Source organism: Caenorhabditis elegans, chromosome X (assembly GCF_000002985.6).
Source record: "Caenorhabditis elegans chromosome X".
In the NCBI taxonomy this organism is placed as follows: Eukaryota; Metazoa; Nematoda; class Chromadorea; order Rhabditida; family Rhabditidae; genus Caenorhabditis; species Caenorhabditis elegans.
This window is the reverse complement of record NC_003284.9, coordinates 12,756,148-12,774,999: the sequence shown is the minus strand read 5'-3', so window position 1 is coordinate 12,774,999 and position 18,852 is coordinate 12,756,148. Positions and strand designations below refer to the sequence as shown.

Sequence of the window (18,852 nt, the reverse complement as noted above, 5' to 3'; positions counted from 1 at the left end):
GCATGTACTCCAAACGTTGCTAATTTTAGAATGTCACGCTGATTTATTCATTTATGATCGGCCTAACAGAAATCAGAGTCGAACAAAGTTGGTTGTAGAATAAGATTAAAAGTGACTCATATTTTTCAGTGTGAAGTTTAAAAAACCATTAAATTTGTATGTCCTCAGTATCAAAACTTAGTATTGTCAACCTGTAGTTTTCACTTCATATATTTAACACACCTAAATTCTAACTAAATGTTCTGAATCATATTATTCTTCAATAATGTAATTACAACTGAAAAACTTTTTTTTCTCGATAAATTTTCAACAAATGAAATTTTGTCACTGATACTGTCTACAATTTTGTACACTTCAGAAAAATTGACCGATGATTAGAGCTGTTAAACAAGTGGACGTTTTTTCTTATCTTTAGGAACGGGTCCTACTAAAAAAGCCAACCTCATCCAGCTGATCACTAAAATAATTGCGGTCTATATACTTTTGGGTCTTGAAAATTTCAGTTCAAAGAATTCACGACTGTGCCAAATCCTTACTATAAATCTACTTTTCGGAGAAAATTATCTGTTTTTCAAAGAATCCCGTAAAAATGTTTGTTTTCGTTTTCATGCTATGTATTATTTTTTCCAAAAAAAAAACTACAGTGTTAATAAACACTGCAAGACGGACATTCCTGGATTAGCATTGACTGAACTAAAACAGCTCACTGACCTAATCCACGCACCCTCCCACATCGTGAGCTATAATCGACTCAAAGACCGGTGTCACTGAAGACCTTGAATTTTGAAACGTAGTAGCGTGGGATTCCGTGGATTAAACTAAACAGATAACGCAGAATTTCAAAACATGATCAACTGTTTATTATTTCCCGTTTCTTTCACGGCTTCGCGCACAAGTCTACGTGTTTTTCTAGTTTTGATTAATTTTTTTCCATTTTTGTCTGGATACATCTTGCAAAGCTTATTACTTAAATTATTCAATGTGCTACCGTCATTGCAAAGTCAACCTATTACTCATTTTTTGTGTATTTCCCAGATGTTTTTTTTTTCACATATTCACATACATTTCTCATATGTTCCTTACCATGCCATCTCTAGTTGACAGATTTAAAAAATATTTTTTATTTTTCGAGTTATGACGGTTTTATTAATGAGCTTTATTGACGGAAACACCGATTTTCCATACCTTTACGACCGTGACTGTACCTTTATTATATTGTCTGAAGTTACAGTTTAAAAAATGTTTTCTGACCGGTTCTGCATTTTTCAAAAATGTGACCTGTTAGAACTTGGTTTCAAAATTGTTTTCCAAAGTATGCCAATAGTTTTTTGTTATAAAGCCTTAACGTTATTTTTTGGATTAATGTGCATTCTAGTTTTTAGATGTCCTGATGTTCTAAAATATGGAATATCTTCCGAAAAAAACTTGCCCAAATAAAATGTATTCTATTATCGAGTTACAGAGTGCGGGTAGTAAGCACCCTAAATTAAAAAAAAAAACATTTGTTTAACTTTAAACTAATTCATTAGGCAAAAAATTTATGGTCTGGCTAATTTTTTCTGTAACTGAATTTCAAAGCAAAATCAACAAGTATCAGATCAAAAGGTTACATATTTTACGACTTTGTTGCGTGATTAATGTGACTCCTCAATTTGAAATTTTCTGTTCAACTCTGATCAAATCAAAGGCGTATCGTCACAACTTACATCTTGAGAAAATGTATGTTAACAGAAAGCAAACTTTGTTTTTGCAACTTCTATTAACTTAATTGCTACCTCGTTACTTATTCTGCGTGAGATAGCGTGGTATATCAAAAAGCACAGCTTTATAAGATCACTTCTGATTTGACGTTGAGCTGTATGTATCTTGTGCTAGACAGGGAACACATTAGTATAAACTTTTTGAAGAGTGGGGTTCTTCAGCTTGAGCATCACGTCAACTTTATTCCATGTTTCTTTTTGTGTGCACTTACTGCCGTTTGATCAATGGGATTGAGAAGAATCCATGTGAAATGTCTAATCCAGACGAAATTCGGTAACATTTTCCACTCCCCCCGTTCTATTTTTATCTCGGTGGGGGTTTTCTCAGTGCTTTACTGCCACCGCGTGTGGAGTGTCATCCTTAATATGAATGAAATATTGGGCGGGAGGAAGCGAACTGAAAAGGTCGTCATTAGTGTTTTGTTTCCCATTGAAAGCAAGTTTAGTCTATGGTTCTAAATACGGAAATATTTGGCAATTCAGCGTCATAATATCTCTAAAAATTGAGCAGATATTTTGTTTTTTTTTCCTTGGTGAAAGCCGTAGGTTGAAGTTCATTCTTTTCTGAAGGGAGTCTAAATTTTGCAGGTATTTCTATTTTGACCACAGCTTACATAGATTCAACTCTTGATTGAAATGGTTTCCACAAGCACACGGTGTATATTGAAAAAAAAAACATACATGGTTCTAATCATTTTATTGAGAAAATGGGTTTTCTAGTTTTCAAAAATGTTACAAGAATGTTAGTACCTTCTTGTAAATGTCAAATCTGTCGCTTTTAAATAATACCAGACTGAGGCTAAACTTTCACAAATCTCAAAGCATTTTCCTATTTCCTAGTTGTAAATGACAGTATAAATGTCAACCGCCCTCACTGGAACATTTTGTGTTTAGAACCTTTGAAATTTTCATTATTATTATTGTGGCAAATTGCAAATCTGTATATGCTGTTAAATTTTGTTTTATTCTATTTCACAAATTCTGAAATACTTGAAACCATAAAACAGCTGCTTGAAAATTAGAATTCCAAACATTGAAATTTATGTCTCAACATCGAGAACGACTTTATAACGTGAGGAAAAATGAAAACTCTTTGAACTATAACGCAATCTTTTTGAACCACTAATTAGCTCATAATTCTTACACCAGAACTAATTAAAATTAATGTTATGTTGGCGTGTTTGAAATTATAATCTCCGAGACTTTTGGGCAATTTTAGAATGCAAATGAAGAATTTCGACAAAAAAAGAAAATAAATAAATAAATAATTAAGTGCCCCCTCAATCCTCCTCCCCGTTAAAGTTCAAGCACAAGGAGAAGAGCAGGTAAACGTTGATTCATAGCGTCAATTTATGAATATTCATGCCTTCTCAAAGTTCTCTTTTTCAGATCTTTCTGTTTCCATTCATGACTCGAAATTTTGCAGAAAACCATAATATCAGAACCCAACTCTTTCGACTTATTTTTAAGATCTTCTTCACCCCCAATTTATAGAACTTTACAGTTAACTTTGTTGTTCGAAAATTTTCCTAAAAATCAAATTTATATAAATGAACCTCCAATTTATGTTTTGACACTTTCCTTTAACGTAGATAACTGAAATGATTTTGTGAAACTTATTGCCGAAACACAGGAGGTGACAAATCGACGTTCTTTAAAAGTGCCGCAGATACCGTGATTGTGAAATTTCTTTCCAAGTTCTACGTCGTACATGATGTTTTGGTTCCCAGTTCGTGGGACTAAAGTACTACGGTATTTTCGGAGGTCGAACGTTTACAAACAAGTGTTCTTCAGATTGTGAAAAACAAGTTACACAATATTTAACCTAGTTTCCACAACCTTGTCTGTGCCATTTTTTCGTCACAATCAGAAAAAAAAGTTATTGCTCTTGGATTTGTCAAGTTGACGAGATGTTGCGTGATCATAAATTTGATTTTATATTATATTACATCAAATTGATCAGAACGTTGTATTTCTCTCAAATTATCCAACATCATAATTGCGTGATACTTTGTGTCAAACACTGGTTTTTTTGTTGAATTACAATTGTATCTAGAGCTCCACCGTCTCAACATCACCTTTCTTGCTAGAGTTAACGAAAGTTGTTCGTAGTGTTCAGCCAATACCGGAATACTTGTAACAAGCTATTTTTGAAACTTTTCAAGCTCACATAGCTCACATAACTGATACTAATTTTGCAATACACGTATAACCAGAGTCATGTTACGGTCCGGAATAGATGTTTCCTAGTGTAAATTATTCAATCACGACCAAACTTCACTAACGGATTCAGGACATATTTCGCGCTGATACTGTCTATTTTTCTAATTTTTCAGCCTAGGTAATACACAAAAAAGTGGGATCATGTATGTATAATTTTATTGCACTGTATTACACTGTACCAGTAATCGATGTTTCTTACCGAAAAATACCTCACAATGTCATTTTCTCATTTAAAAAACACCCTACCTCATTATAAACTTTTGATTCGCAAATTTGTAGACAATATTTTTAAATCCGTATTTAATTTGATCTGCCTGATATGCATAATCTTTACGAGCGAAGCCAGCACCTGCGTTCCAAATTTACAGGCGTTCTTCTCAGTACAACAAAGTTCTTTGAATCCCTAGAAAATCATATCCTCCCACTCTCTTCCACTTCTTTCAAAATCTTGCAAGACGAGCCACTTTACAACTTTTCATCAACAGTAGTCTTAATTTTTTGAACATTTCTATTTTTAATTTCTTTGTTTTTTCTTCATTTTTCTAAGTCAAGGACTTTTGAGTTTATGTTTATGTGTTGTTCGTCATGAATTGTTTCAGGCCGCTTTCAGTTTTTCTTAGCATTTTTTTTTGCTCCCAGGTTAGCAACAGACAGCCCAATTTATCTCTCTTTCTCCTCCCCCATCACCGTTTTCCTATTTTTGTTAGCGTTGTGCCTTTTTTGACGTTTACAATGATGAAGAGAAAAGCAAAGAAGAGAGAGAGAAAGATGCAAAACGTTTTTTTTTTCGACTTTGACTATCTTTCAATCTTTCAACCCTCTGCGTAATTTGTTAAACTTGTAAAAAAAATGAAAAGTTGAGCTCAAACTGGGCGGAGCCTGGCCATGGTCTCACGTTTCGGACCAATCTGGTTGAATGAATGAATGAATGGCACTGATAATAGTGTGCACTACAAGTTCTATTGTAAAGATTACGTTCGATGACTTTTGTTTAATCCATTTGATCCTGTAATCGTTTTTCCTCACAATGAATGAGCAAATCGACCAGGCGTGTAAAAATTTTTTTATTTGTTTTCTTCCATAATTTATTAATTTCAAACTTGTTTTCATATAGTGCCGCAAATGCCAATGTTCTTAAAATATATATTTTTCATTTTAATCTTCAGATACAAAATCTTTCCACATGAGTTTTTTCTTCTTCTTCATGTTGTTTTTTTTCAGGAATGCCAAAATCACCACACAGGACAAATTTACAGTCATTTTACCCAATAATGATAATACTTACACATCTCGCCCTGGATTCAAAGTGAGTTATTTGCATTTTTGCTAAAAATTAACACCCTAGCAGCTGAACCTTGCTGAGTCACACTCTGTCTTTTAAAATCGTATTATTTTGTGCTTCTTAGGAGTTTTTTTTTTCCAAAACATGAAATATTTTGATGCTACTGATCGAACATTGAAAAAATGAGATGACAAATTTGAACAAAAAGTGGGAGATCATGCTGAATAGATGATATTAGACGAGGCTTGGTGACAAATACAAAGAATAGTTCGGTGTTATACGGTGAACGTTTGATTTACTATGTTATTAAATCCAGAAAAAAAACAATAACATACACAATGATCATTATTTTTTGATCAGCGCTGGTAGTGGTTTGATTTGAATCGAATTCTGACTTATTGCTTGACTCAAATCCGATTTGTACTTTTTTTCTTGAATTCTTAACCCACAATTTGTACATATGGAGCTACAATCTAGGATTGTTTATATTTTCTCCTTTTAATACGTAGACTAACCCAAAAAAGGATAGATCATTTGATTAGGCATTTTGTTTGCCAATAAGGAAATCAAAACATACTGGTGAACAAAATTTGATAAATTATGAGCCAATTTACTTGATTTGTTGTCGTCATATTAGATTTAAATAAAGGTAAAATTTGATAAACCTGCTTACTTTTTTCCAAGAAAAAATACATGTGGTCGGCCAAATGTTTCTTGATCGAAAATTGTGCCGGAACGAATTTGTCAAGGTAGAAATCTAAACGACTACTGGTGTTCTTAAGATGTGCTCTAGGTCATTGTGACGTTGTTTTCGAAACATTGCTCAAAATAGAACTGACCTCGCAGCAGAAAAAACAACTATAAAATTCTTTTTCAGTTGTTGGAGGATACGAAGGGAAGTTGACGGAGAAGAGGAAGATATAATGCCATCCGAAGAGTGTTATCATAAATACAATGAAGAAAACCATTTCAAAGTATTTTCAAATTATCTGAATCGCAAGAACTCATCGCATTACTCTCCGATCGCTCCATCATATCAGCAAGCGCTCTTAAGGTTGCAGGTACGTGTTCATTCCGAGTGAGGGTGGACTTGAATGGTTAATTTTTGCATCCCTATTCAAGCGTAGGTGGAGGATATTCAGCACTTGAATGTGCAACTGACATTTTCAATTGACCAATGAAAGAACATTTCAATACCAACCAGCCATTTTTAATTAGTCAAAAATGTTGGTTAATTTTTTATTTATGAGGAAATTATGAACATATTTATTTTGTAGATCACATTGAGGGTGGTAGAGCAAAAAGTTCTTGTTTTAAAAATGAGATAAACTTTCGTCAATAATAATCTAAGGAATAGGATTTAGGGTTTCTAAAATTTTTCTATTAATATCTCTGAAAATCTATTAACTTCTGTTGAAAACATTCCTACCGATGAGTACAGTATTTCGTTTTATTTTGTTGCCCCGGATTGTCATAAGCTTCTTGCAAATTTATTACTCTTTGCAACATCATATGACGTAGAACTACTCCACTTGAAAACTTGTTCATCTTTCTTTCAGTAAGCCAAATGATGTCATTGTTATGATGATGATCTCTGAGCAGTATCTAGTAGATAGTGGGATAAGTTGCAATTTTATTCATTCACTTACACCATGAATGTGGACATAAATCAGTGACAGATTAAATAGAGATGTAACGTATTTTTTTTGCAGGTCAAGGGGCTAAAACACGGAGAGCAAATAACAAAGAGTTCCGGCAAATGTAACAGTAAGAAGCTGGACACGATAAGTGCAGAAACCCCATTACGGGATCGCGCGTTGTGTAAATTTGAATATGTGTTGAATTACAATCCAAAGGTATGCATATTCGCCTTAAAATAATTCAAAATATTTATTCGTGAAATTCCAGAGGTTACCTGCGGCATTGACAGAAGTGAAATGTAGTTGCCCCAGGCCCAACTCAAAATTAGTGGGGAAGCGGATATTTGAGTGCGAACATCTTCGATATCAAGTGAGCCAATTTAAGAAGTATCAATTAGGAATTGAAAATTTTCAGGTGCGAGTATTAATGTGGGATGACAGTTGTAATACGTTTCGGGAGCACGTCGAAACAATTGCACTAGCCTGCATTCCAGTGATTCAGGTAAACTCGTTCAAATCAAACAACTTTTCTCTAAAGTTCATGTTTTAGGCAAATGCGAATGCGGATGGAGATGATGACTTTATCTACACAATCAAAGCAGAAATTCCAATTTAACCATTTTAGGCTGAAACGTTGTATTTTTCTCTTAAACTATTATTTGCCCTCAATCTCAAAACTGGATTTAAAATAACGGTTAACAAGACCTCGTGGTCAGATCTTATGGTACTGTCAAATGCTCTTTTTATTTTTTTTTGTTGTGATAGCTCCGGTTTAGCTCTTTAAATTTATTTGTTTGTGAAACATTTCTTGAATTTGGCTAGTGTCTCGTCATTTTAACCAATTTCTCAGCGGCTAGTTCACTTCTCCTTTCTTTGCTCAGCCACTCGGCGTTTATGATGTTTTTTGTGATCCGTCGCATAATTATTCAAAGTGTATTCATTCACTTCTTGCCCTGAAAAGCCGTCTCTTCGTTCACGTGATCTGTAAATTGATAGCTGGAATCCGACATTTTGTTGTAAAAAGGGACCAACTGTGGAAAATGACGGATTTTTGTGGGTTTTCAATGCATTTTCAACTAGTTAATTTTTTTGTATTTAAACATTCGAATGTTTGACCATCACTTTCTGCAAATAGTTTTGCGATCTCCTCCCAACGATCTCATGTTTGTGCAAAGTCCAACTTGAACCTACTGATCTTCTCTTCCACGTTTTACACGATTACGGGTTAACCCCTTCTTCACTCCTCAAAAATGCGTAATAAATTATTTGAATTTGAACATAAACTTTTTTCGTGACTTTGTGTTGAGAACATAAAATGCGTCAAAAAAGATGAGTAAATGCCATTTCAAATGGCACATTCAAACAACAATTTTTAATCTTAGAAGTTTGGTGCGGTTAAGCTTGTTTTGTGTAATGCGTAGTTATTTGAAAAAGTGATCCAGATCAACAATTTATGAGTGAATTTTATACGCTATTTCAAAACTATAGGGCAATCGAAAATTAGTTTTTCAACCCTCCTACCATGTAAGGCTAATAGCGTACATACGGTAATTGACCACAAAAATTTTGGAAAACTTTTGGAAAACTAAAGTCTTCCCGATTTGAGTTTTCTCCTGACTTGTCTGATTGAGTTACCAAAGCGATATTGTGCAATATTTTAGATAGAACATCATGTTTTCAACTGTAATCTTGTACAAAACAAGTAAGTTTATTGAACTGATCATATTTTATAAAAGTCAAAGAAAAACTCTTTAAATGTTCAAATGTGTCCATAAAATATTGATTTACATACGCCGAACACAAGTTATTGTCATTTTTAATTTTTGTAATTAGTGTCACTGATTCACATAGAGATGTATACTTCAAAATATCTTTCAGACAATTTAGATATCTGTGTTTTATAGACTGTTTTTGATAATCTAAAATAATGCTCAAAATTAGTTTCTTAGACAGTTTTATTCGTTGAGGAAATCCAAAATCCAATGTTCAATCTGAATCACAACACAAAAGTTTGATATGACTTATTTGTGTTGTTGTTCAATTTCAATTTCCAAAAACCGCATACTTTTTTTTGATTCTTTTAGCCTATACAGAAATCGGATTGTTATTTTGATTCAGAACCTCTCATTTACACATATAACATGACAAGGCAGAATAATCTTCAAAGAATGAAAAAAAATATTTATATATATATATATATATTATGTTACTATAACATAAGGGAAACAGGGAGAGGACAAAAGAAAACCGCGTGGGTAGGAAAATTGGTGACATGGGATGGAACAAGAGGAGAAAGAACATTGAAAACAAAATTAAAAATGCAGAATACATTTCTATGGCAAAAATGACAAGAAAATTGGTAAAGAAATAGGAAAAACAAAAATGAACTAAACAATGAGAAGATCTTCTTCGTCATAGCTACCTAGCAGCATTCGCCTGTTGACAAATTTGTTAGGTTCGACCTGAAAATTATGAAAATTTTAGAGAAACCTATTACAATAGCTTACGTCTTCAAAGACTAGTCAATTTGACTTTGACTTTCTGGGTCCCAACACGAAAATGTAAATGTTGAGGAAGTCGCAAAATTGTCGGCAAACAACCGTACAATAGATGAAAAGAGAAGTATAACAGTATATCTGAAAGTGGATGAAGTAAAATATACGTTGCCAGCCCATTCCAGGAATTATATGAATTTACAGTAACCATGTCTCACCAGTAGAGTCACACTTTTTCTGGTTATGAATCGTGTGATATTCGTAATATATAAACTACAGTACCTGTGCAATTTTCTCACAGTAGTGCGGTTTTGTTTTCAAAAAACAAAAATCTGATTTTAAATTCCCTATTATTGAAAAAAAAACCAAACAGAATGTTTGAACAATGCCTGCAAGATGGACAAAAAAATTTTCAAAACCTACCGTCGCAATCCATAACAAGACGTATTCGTCAAACACAAAATCGTAATATTGGTTGAGCATCAAAGCCAATGGTCCAACGTAGATCCAATCCCAGAGTCTGAGCTCACTTTTTGACATATGAGCAATAACAAGTCGGTTTGTCGCTTTGGCTCCTGAATTTTTAATTTTTTCAGTCACTTTGTATTTTATTTACACAAAGCTTATAATCTAGGCTATTACATTTTAACCTCTGAACTTTAATATCCAAACTCGTAAACTAACATCCTTTTCCTCCTACGTAGCGGCTTTCCAGGAACTGGACAATAATTATCATGTCAACCAGGCACCTACGTAGTAGCTGCTACCGGAAACCTGATCGACCTCCCGAGAATGTTAGAAATACTAAAATGTCAACAAGGGGTCCCGACTCACCGACAGCTCCAAAACACAATGAAAATAGCGTGATATGATCGTCGAAAACTGTGGATTCAGTTTTATTGTAGATCATGATGAACGGAATGACAACCATCAAAAGTGGAAAAAGTGGGAAGAGGACTGAGGTACCCTGAAATTTAAATATCGAATGTTTCTATCAGAAATTATTATAAAATATGTACCGCAATAGTTGATCCATTTTTACCAACACCTCCGCTGAAGATAACATGAACGTAACCGTGAATTTGATACAAAGAAACTAGAAATGAGGATCCTACAACAAAATATTTGAGAGTATAGCCAAACGCCTGAAAAGTTTATTTGTAAGTTATCAGAAATACAGTATCGATGAAAAACTCACAATAGGTGTTTCCCATACACCATTTCCAAAAATAGCAGTGAACAACAAAACACTGATGACTGACATTTGGGCTTCCGTGACGTCGAACTTTGAGAATCTCAGTTGTCCTGTGCAGTATGTCGACCAGTGAGCACAGTAGAACATGACAACGGAAATAACAGAGACAATGAGCACTCCGTATGGAACGGTTCCCAAGGACATTGCATAGCAAATGTTCAATGTGACGAAGACTGGAATTTATTAGGTATTTTGATATTCGGTGGCTTCAAGAAGTTTGAAGTAATTTTGTAACTCTTTTTTGTAACTCTCGAATGAAATGACTTGATAGTTTTTTTACTTTCGGTAAATGCAACACATTGCGAAAAAAAAATCATTTTCAAAAATGTCGCACAAAATAATCAGGTTTTGAAGAAAACAAGTCAATTTTTTTGAAATCCGCGAGCGAACTGATCAATTTTTCAGTAGGGGTTTTTTTTAAATAAGCTGTTAAATATTATATGTGGTTTACCATTTTAATTCTCTCAAAATAATTATACTTTTAAAGTGGCATACTTTTGAAATTGTATACAAATTTTTTGGAATTATTATTTCAATTTAATCTCATAATTGAAAATTTGTAACCCTAAAATATAACCACGTGGTTACATAATCCGACAAAACTAATCCGTCCATTGTCTTTTCAACGGATGTACTCTGAACACTTGAATTTTAATCCACTAATGATTCTAATTTAAAATCATGCCCCGTTTTTTGAACATTTGATGTGCCCAGCACGTTTTTTTTGTAGTCGGATAAATACTAACCTTGCGTCATGCTATCACAACCATGATCGAAAAGTTCACCAAGGGGAGAACTCGAACCCGTTCTTCTTGCTTGCTTTCCATCAATTGCGTCTAGGGTTTGGTAGAAGAAAAGTCCCAAGGCTGCTTGCAAATAAGCCCATGACGGTGCCTTTAAAAAAATTGAACAGTGAAAAAAAAAGTTTTTAAAGAAGAAAACATACCGATTCAGTAGCAGAATAACTGAAAGATGACAAAACGAGGACAGTGATAAGGTTAATGACCAGACCAATCCATGTAATAAGATTTGGGGCAATCCACATTGGGCATAATGTAATCACAAACTCCCACCATCTGAAAAACGTACATCGATAAAATATACATAGCATTGTTTGTAAAGTGTTAAAACGTTTTGATGTATCAATTCCACTTTTTTTAAAAACTTTTCGATGTTGCTCTAACAGTTTTTTTTTTGATTGTTGAAAAAGCAAAATGAGAAATAAAACTTGAGAATATTGAGATTAACCCAAACTCAAAATTTCAATTAATTTATGTGTAAATTAAAACGGTGATTAGTGCTGAATCATAATTTCTATTTAAGCAGTTTCAAAATGATTTTAATGGCTTTGTGGTGAAGGAAATTTAAATGTGTTACAAAATGTTGTTTTGTTTAAAATCAAAAAGTGGCAACTCAGTTTTTGTACGCGTAGTCTGAAAGGTGACCAAAAAAAATTTTTTTTTTAAGATTTTAAAATTTTTACTATGTATCAATTAGTTGTTCTTTTATATATCAGGGATCAGTCATACATAAATTGTCTAATAAATTACACTTAAATTTTTCTTGGAACAAGCAGTTTTTTTATAAATCTTTTTAAAGCTGACATTTTTCCCCAGCCGCACTGCCCTGCATTTATAAAGTTTTTTCAGGTTGATTGATTTTACAGACTAATTGGAGTATATTTAACAAAAAAAGGCCCTACAACTTTTATTTTTAAGCAAAAAAAAAGTTTATTGTAAAAAATAATAAACTTGGGGAATTTTTTTTGTTGCAAAATCCCCAAAATTATAAAATACGAAGATTATTTTCTTAGTGTTAACAAATAGTTGAAAAATTTCAGAAAAAAAAATTATGATAGATTTATATTTTGGTGACATGAAATGTGTTGTCAACACTTTTTGGGGCTACTTGACGTTTAATTATTTATATTGAACGAATTTTTATACTGAAAGTTTAGCATCGAGATGTTTCTTAATTAAAATTTTCGTGTACTATTAGAATTATAAAATATTACCACGATGTTCTCAAAAAAAACGCTAAACCAGAATAGAAGAACCGAACCTTTTCATACACAACTCGTCCAACCAACTGTTGTCAACTGCTGAGTACTTGTGTTCTTTCAACCTTTTTAATTCTTGGTCTGACAACAAACAATCTGCCTGGAATGAGAAGAAATGAAGAAAGAAACAATGAGATGAAATCTTACTTCAATATATTTTTGGCCAATTCCACAAGCTTTGGCAGATATTCGGCACGTCATGGCTATTCTGCAAAAAGCTGGATTTGAGGAATCATTGAAAGAGTGGTAAATTAATTGGTTGCGGGCGAAAATTGGACTATAGAAAATTGCTGAAAAATTGAAACAAAAATGTGATGGGAAAAATGTTTTTCACCAAAAATTTCAGAATTCTTAGATTTGCATGTGTATTTTTTTTATATAAGCTGTTTGGTATTTAAATTGTGTTTTTTTAAATTTAAATTCAAAATTGGAATTTGAAAGCAGCTGGAAAATTGAGAAAAACTTTTTACGAGTTTTCCAAAGTTTGTTGAACAAACCGATTAGTTGTCCACGCACTTTTCGAGAAGTTTAAAAGGAATATGATAAAAGAAAAGTGAAATTGATAACAAAAAAAAGGTGAGTTTGACGGATAGGGGTCACGTGGAGAAAAGTAAAACTAAATGGCAGGGAAGAATGTCGAACAGTAGCCCCCTTGGGCAGTATCAATGAAAACAGTGAACAAAACAGATATGCGGGACATGACAGGTTGCAAACATTTGTTTCAGTGAGTCAACCAAAGTTTGTTTGGTTTTTTCTTCTGCCTCGTTTTCGCATCGAATACACTTTTTTTTTTGAGTTTCTCTTCCTCGTGTAAAAGAACGAAGCGTGGCGTGATATATAGAGAGAGAGAGAGAAAATGGGTAAAACGTGCCAAAACCTGTGCGGAGGGAATAAAAGAAAAGATTGAACAATTAATCAAAAGTTCAGCATGTGTCTCAGTTCCCAATTGACCTCCAAAAGCTCCAAAACACATGTGACTCAGGTTAGAGCATGGTGATATAACTAAACTGGTAGATTTAACGAGAGCGAATATTTTGAAAGCGACAGATTTCTTGTTTGGAAAAAATCGGATTAAATAAAGCATACAATACTATGTTAAATTTATTCCAAAATTTTAAATTCTATATCTGAACATTTCTGAGTCCAATTATTTGATACAAGAAACAAACTTAAAAATTGGGCAAACGTCAGTATTTTTGAAATACTTTGCATGTAGTAACCGTGAGACTAGCAAGAAATAAATGAAAAAAACAACTGATAAACATTACTAAAATTTTTTTACATTTTTTAAAAGTTTCAATCGGAAAGCGTTTCTTCAAATTGTTTTTTTTTTTTTGAAATTGAAAATCTAGCATGTTGTAACTTGGAAAGTTTAGTTTTCTAATTTGCCGGGCATCAGGTTTTGATGTGTTATCTTTTGCAAAAATCTATCCGATTCAAAGTATGATTCCAATTTTTGGCAGTCTTAATTTTTTTCATTGATATTCATAATTTTGTTAAACTGTGAAAATAATTTTTTGAAACGCAACAAAGCATCACTTAAAACACGAAAACTTTTGATAGAAGAGGAGCAAAGTCGAAAGTTTGTAAAGTGTTCAATGAATTTGAAGCTAAACAAAAATAATGGGATGATTCGTTTGCAAAAAAAAACGATGTTTAATTGTGAATGGGGAATGCGAGAGGAAATAGGAAAATTGGTAGGAAAAAAAGAAGAAAAATGAGCGAATAAGAACGGAAATCGCATTTCCTGAATATGGAGTGGAATATTAAAAGGGAGGAGGTCTTTGCCTCAGTAATAAGTACATTTGGTTCAGTGAGTTTTGTGTTTCAGAATGAAAATCCAGAAAGAACTTTTTTTGTAAATTTGAACCAAATGCTGAAGTGTTCCTTTTTATAACGATTCCCCCCAAATCAAAATAATGATTCACTATCGAAATGGTTACTGATGATTGAATTAGGCCTCTTTTCATTGTTTTTCGTGTTATTTTTTTTTTGAATTTTGGGAAAGAATCGTCAAATGTGTACAATTGCACGTAAATTTCATATTGAAATAAAGGACTTCGACAAAATGAACTACTGACGAAATAATTTTCATGTCCAGAATTTAGAGCTAATTATTGTTAGAAATTTGGTGAGTCAAACAAAAATAAGATACTTTAAATACAAATAGCTTCTAGATCTAGGAGTAATATCTTCGTGACAAGCTATACTTTATCGAAACTCAATGTATACATGGTTCAAACTATCAAAGTGCATTTTGTTGTATTGAACTTCTCAAACTGTCCTCCTTCTCCTTCTCGTTCTCTCCCTTCCCCAACCCTGCGACACTACAGACAAAATAATCAGACGGCAATAAAACCAGAAGAATAATGAGAGAAAGAAGAATAGAAACTGATAACATTCTGCAGCACTTCTACGCAGGTCAATTGAGAGCGATGAGTGGGAGACGACGATCTGCGAGAAATAGAGAAGTACAGCAGATTCATGCCATACAATGGCGTGATGGAAGTACATCGAGGCACACCTGCAAACTGGAGATGGAGGCCACGTGGAGGACGACGTCTTCTCAATTTCTAGTTTGTAGTCAAGGTGTGTTGAGAACAATAATTAATAATGGAACTTTATTCTGTTTTTGACACAGTGAAATGTTTTGATATTAGAAAAATGTGTCTTTAAATGGTCGGTACTATATCTTTCGACAAAAAAGGACTAATTTTCCTTTTTTTTCAAATGTCAAACTTGATCAAACCTATATATGTATGAACTTAGGCCACATCCTTGGATTTCGTTAAACACTTGTAAGATATCTTTTTTTTATTTTTTATTGTAGAACATATGTTTTCATATTTCAAGAGATCTATTTAGCGTTTGAAACTGAAAATTTTTAATCATGTTTTTAAACATTAAAGTATATATAATCCTGTGTTGTATGTTACTAAAAATTGCTTTGAAAATATTTTCAACTATAAACAATAATATCAAAAAGGAAGAAACCAACACTTATTGATGCAAATTTAACGACCAGAATCAAGTTTAAAAGGCTTCGATATATAAATAAATGTCGTGCACTATGTCACGTGGGCAGAAGAAACTGATAGCATAGTGTGTCTATGTAGTATGAATATTTGAGAAGATAAACGCTCAAATTTACGCGATGACTCCACACAGGGTGTCACAGGGGGGACATTGCCGGAAAAAATGTTTTTGTTTTGTATTTCAACCAATGGAATCGTTCTTTCAGTCACTTCTTAATGATGAGTAGAAAACAAATCAAGAATCATTAGCACTTGTTGTTTTCTAGTAGAAATGACGATCGTTTGTAACAAAAATGTTCGATTTAAAAAATACTAAAATAATCATTTATTGAATTGAATTGTCATTAAACAGCTATTAGGCGCATTCCACAAGAGATTTGCCTGAAGTTTAGAAGAAAATAAATTTAGAGTGGTTATGTACACTGTAAGCACCGAAGGTTATAGACGGTTAATTGAGTTATCAATGAGTTGTTCGAAATTGAATGGGGACATGAAGGTATCACAATTGTTGGTTATGGTATTCCAGAAAAGTATAGTATCATAGTCAGAGAAAAAATGTGGAAGGAGGGATTTCGGCAAAACTTGGAAAGAGTTTGACCTTGGCTCTTGTTGATCGTGCAGGCATAACCCATATGACTAGCTAACCGCAGTCCGGTGAATCCAGCAGTGACTTTTGCGTTTTCGGGTGGTGTCATTTGAATCCGATACAGGGTTGGCGATATGATCATGGATTTTTCATTATGCAATTGATGATCTGTAAATTTTTAAAGTTTTGAACGTTTTTACAAAAATAAAAGAAAAAAACTTACGCTGCCACCATATGATTCGACTGTCAGTCAAGTGCCGTTGCACAATCCATGTCTGAGATGTTTCGTAGTAAAGTTACTTGGCATATTTTGCTAAGCTTCAAAGTATGATGCGGTATTCCTTACAGGGTTTGTGTTTTGAAAGTGCGGTGATCTTTTAATTTTGATTGCCGAACGGCAATTGCCGCATAGCATTGCCGTGTTGTGTAGCAATTTAGTCATGTCATCTCTTCCATGCCTATCGACTTATTCACATCTTCTGCTCTGCGGGGGACACAAAGAGAGAGAGAGAGAGAGAGAGAGAGAGAGAGAGAGAGAGAGAGAGAGAGAGAGAGAGAGAGAGAGAGAGAGAGAGAGAGAGAGAGAGAGAGAGAGAGAGAGAGAGGATGCGCTGCTGGAAAATAGTACAACAACTACATACAATGTTTACAACCTAATTGTGACCATTCTAAACATTTTTATGAGATAGGTTGCATGACCACTTGCATGCAGAGGATCCGCACGCCGTTTGATTTTCAGATAGCAAACGGTAATTTTAGAAATGTGTGATGCCACAAATTTTTTGTGACAACGTGCCAGAATAAAAAACTCTATCGACTCTTTCTCCTATCATTTGTTGCACCCAGTGCTGTAATTTTTATGAAATAAGTATTCAGTTTAATATACAATATTCAGTTCTTTCAAGTGTTCCACACTATTTTACATTTCTCAGGAAAATTTTTTCATTTCTTATTACTGTTAAATTTCTAGCAGTGATATCCGGAATATTTTCTGTCAATGGTACATATATTCTTTACACGTTATTACAATTGATAAAAATTAAACAAGACGTGGCGTTCTTCTTCATTATAATAGTCGCTACATAGAACCCTAACAAACTTCAATCTCAATAATCAGCCACTTGGTTTATTTTTTCAAAAAACCATGCAAACAAACACGAATCCAACTTCCCGCAAGACGTTACATAGTTAACTACAATTATAGGTTGTAGTTGGTAGTAAAGTGTGGCTCGCCGAGCCAGGAAAGTCTATTTTCAGAGGCGAGCATACCCTTTGAAAAATAGACAATAGTCGCGCGAATTGTACTTTGTCAATGTGTCAATAATGTTAAGCGACGGAGGCCTGGGCGGTAAAACTGTCGAAAGTCAACGGCAGGAGAACCGGAATTTTTTGAAAACCGCCAGTTCAAGAAATTAAAATTTAGTGCACTATTGAAACAATGACTTTAAGCTTTGAAGCGTAAAGTCAAATTTTTTCAACGTATAAACTTTGATTGAACATATTTCTTGAAGCAATTTAAGTAAATGTTACTTCGCCTTTTTGAGAAACATTTTTTTCTGAATGAAAGAATAGCAAATAATATATGAAACTTGACAAAATAAAGGAAAACAATAAAAAATTTTATCAAAATTATTTAACTTATTTAATCTCATAAAGAAAGATGTATGAAAACACAATGGATTAGAAAACAAGCTTTTCATAAATTACCAACGAAAATGTTTTTCTGTAGTTCTAATCATACGGTTGATTGGTAAGAAAGGCAAAGTAATTTTAAAAACGAAACTTAATAATGAAAAAAAGACTTGAAATTTTCTCACTGAAATGTTCTCACTTTTTTGTACCGATTCAAAAACGCGAGGACTTTTTTTTTGATAAAGTCTACAATTTTCTGCCGTGATTTCGAAAAATAGGGAAAACGGTAAAATAATAAAATATGTACAAAGAAGGGTTATTATGAAACAGAAGTTTATTCTTTGCCGCTACGACACCAACTTGGTGCAATTCGGAAGGATTCTCTTAATTTAGCCGTTTTCAATTGAAATCGTGAATCATAACAATTTTGCTTAAGAAATAATCAACAAGTCTACAAAAATCTATCGTTTAAGTTGATTTGCAACTGCACTTTTAAAGGGTAATATTCAAAAAAAACTACATCTTAATAATATGCACCAGTTTTATTACGATTCTCAACACTAGATCAAAGGTTCATAAAAAAAATTCTGGGCAACTTTGGGACTAGAGTCATCTGAACCTGACACATAGATCATTGTCAAAGTCTGTTCCTCGCAAGTTTCCGTTGTCATTTTGCTAGTGCGCGTAAGTTTGCGAGTTCATTGAACAAAACCTTTGAAAATTGCTCGGCGGTCTACAAGATACAAAATCGGAATTCATCTACAAGATACAAATTTATGTAATCTTTCAGAGCATTGTAAGCAAATGGGACAAATATCAGGCTGGCAATATATAAGGAAAATGGTACTGGCCCATTCATGGTAGTTGGATGTCCGTCCAGAAAGT

General features: G+C 33.4%; 3 protein-coding genes and 3 non-coding genes across 7 annotated transcripts in view; 3 read left to right on the top strand and 3 right to left on the bottom strand.

The window, feature by feature from the left end:
• Positions 1 to 18,852, top strand: part of nhr-27 (Nuclear hormone receptor family member nhr-27) — a gene marked incomplete at both ends in the record, with an annotated part of 102,695 nt that overhangs the window by 33,319 nt on the left and 50,524 nt on the right. The window lies entirely within an intron of this gene.
• ilc-17.1 (Interleukin cytokine-related protein 17.1) lies at positions 5,203 to 8,182 on the top strand. The gene is made up of 6 exons (NM_077730.4): positions 5,203 to 5,289; positions 6,143 to 6,326; positions 6,978 to 7,121; positions 7,174 to 7,275; positions 7,321 to 7,407; positions 7,456 to 8,182. The coding sequence occupies exons 1-6, from the start codon at positions 5,207 to 5,209 to the stop codon at positions 7,519 to 7,521; spliced, it is 666 nt and encodes a 221-aa protein (NP_510131.2). The 5' UTR covers positions 5,203 to 5,206; the 3' UTR covers positions 7,522 to 8,182.
• cept-1 (diacylglycerol cholinephosphotransferase) lies at positions 9,103 to 12,922 on the bottom strand. The gene is made up of 10 exons (NM_001270271.5): positions 12,862 to 12,922; positions 12,717 to 12,814; positions 11,602 to 11,731; positions 11,402 to 11,549; positions 10,599 to 10,828; positions 10,420 to 10,545; positions 10,235 to 10,367; positions 9,824 to 9,975; positions 9,413 to 9,541; positions 9,103 to 9,367 (listed from the first exon to the last, which is right to left on the bottom strand). The coding sequence occupies exons 1-9, from the start codon at positions 12,913 to 12,915 to the stop codon at positions 9,428 to 9,430; spliced, it is 1,185 nt and encodes a 394-aa protein (NP_001257200.1). The 5' UTR covers positions 12,916 to 12,922; the 3' UTR covers positions 9,103 to 9,367; positions 9,413 to 9,427.
• F22E10.6 lies at positions 16,351 to 16,640 on the bottom strand. The gene is made up of 2 exons (NR_072307.1): positions 16,559 to 16,640; positions 16,351 to 16,503 (listed from the first exon to the last, which is right to left on the bottom strand). It is a non-coding gene; the product is annotated as an Unclassified non-coding RNA F22E10.6 (non-coding RNA).
• Positions 16,828 to 16,944, top strand: F22E10.7. The gene has a single exon (NR_072306.1). It is a non-coding gene; the product is annotated as an Unclassified non-coding RNA F22E10.7 (non-coding RNA).
• Positions 16,828 to 16,944, bottom strand: F22E10.10. Its single transcript, NR_072305.1, has one exon. It is a non-coding gene; the product is annotated as an Unclassified non-coding RNA F22E10.10 (non-coding RNA).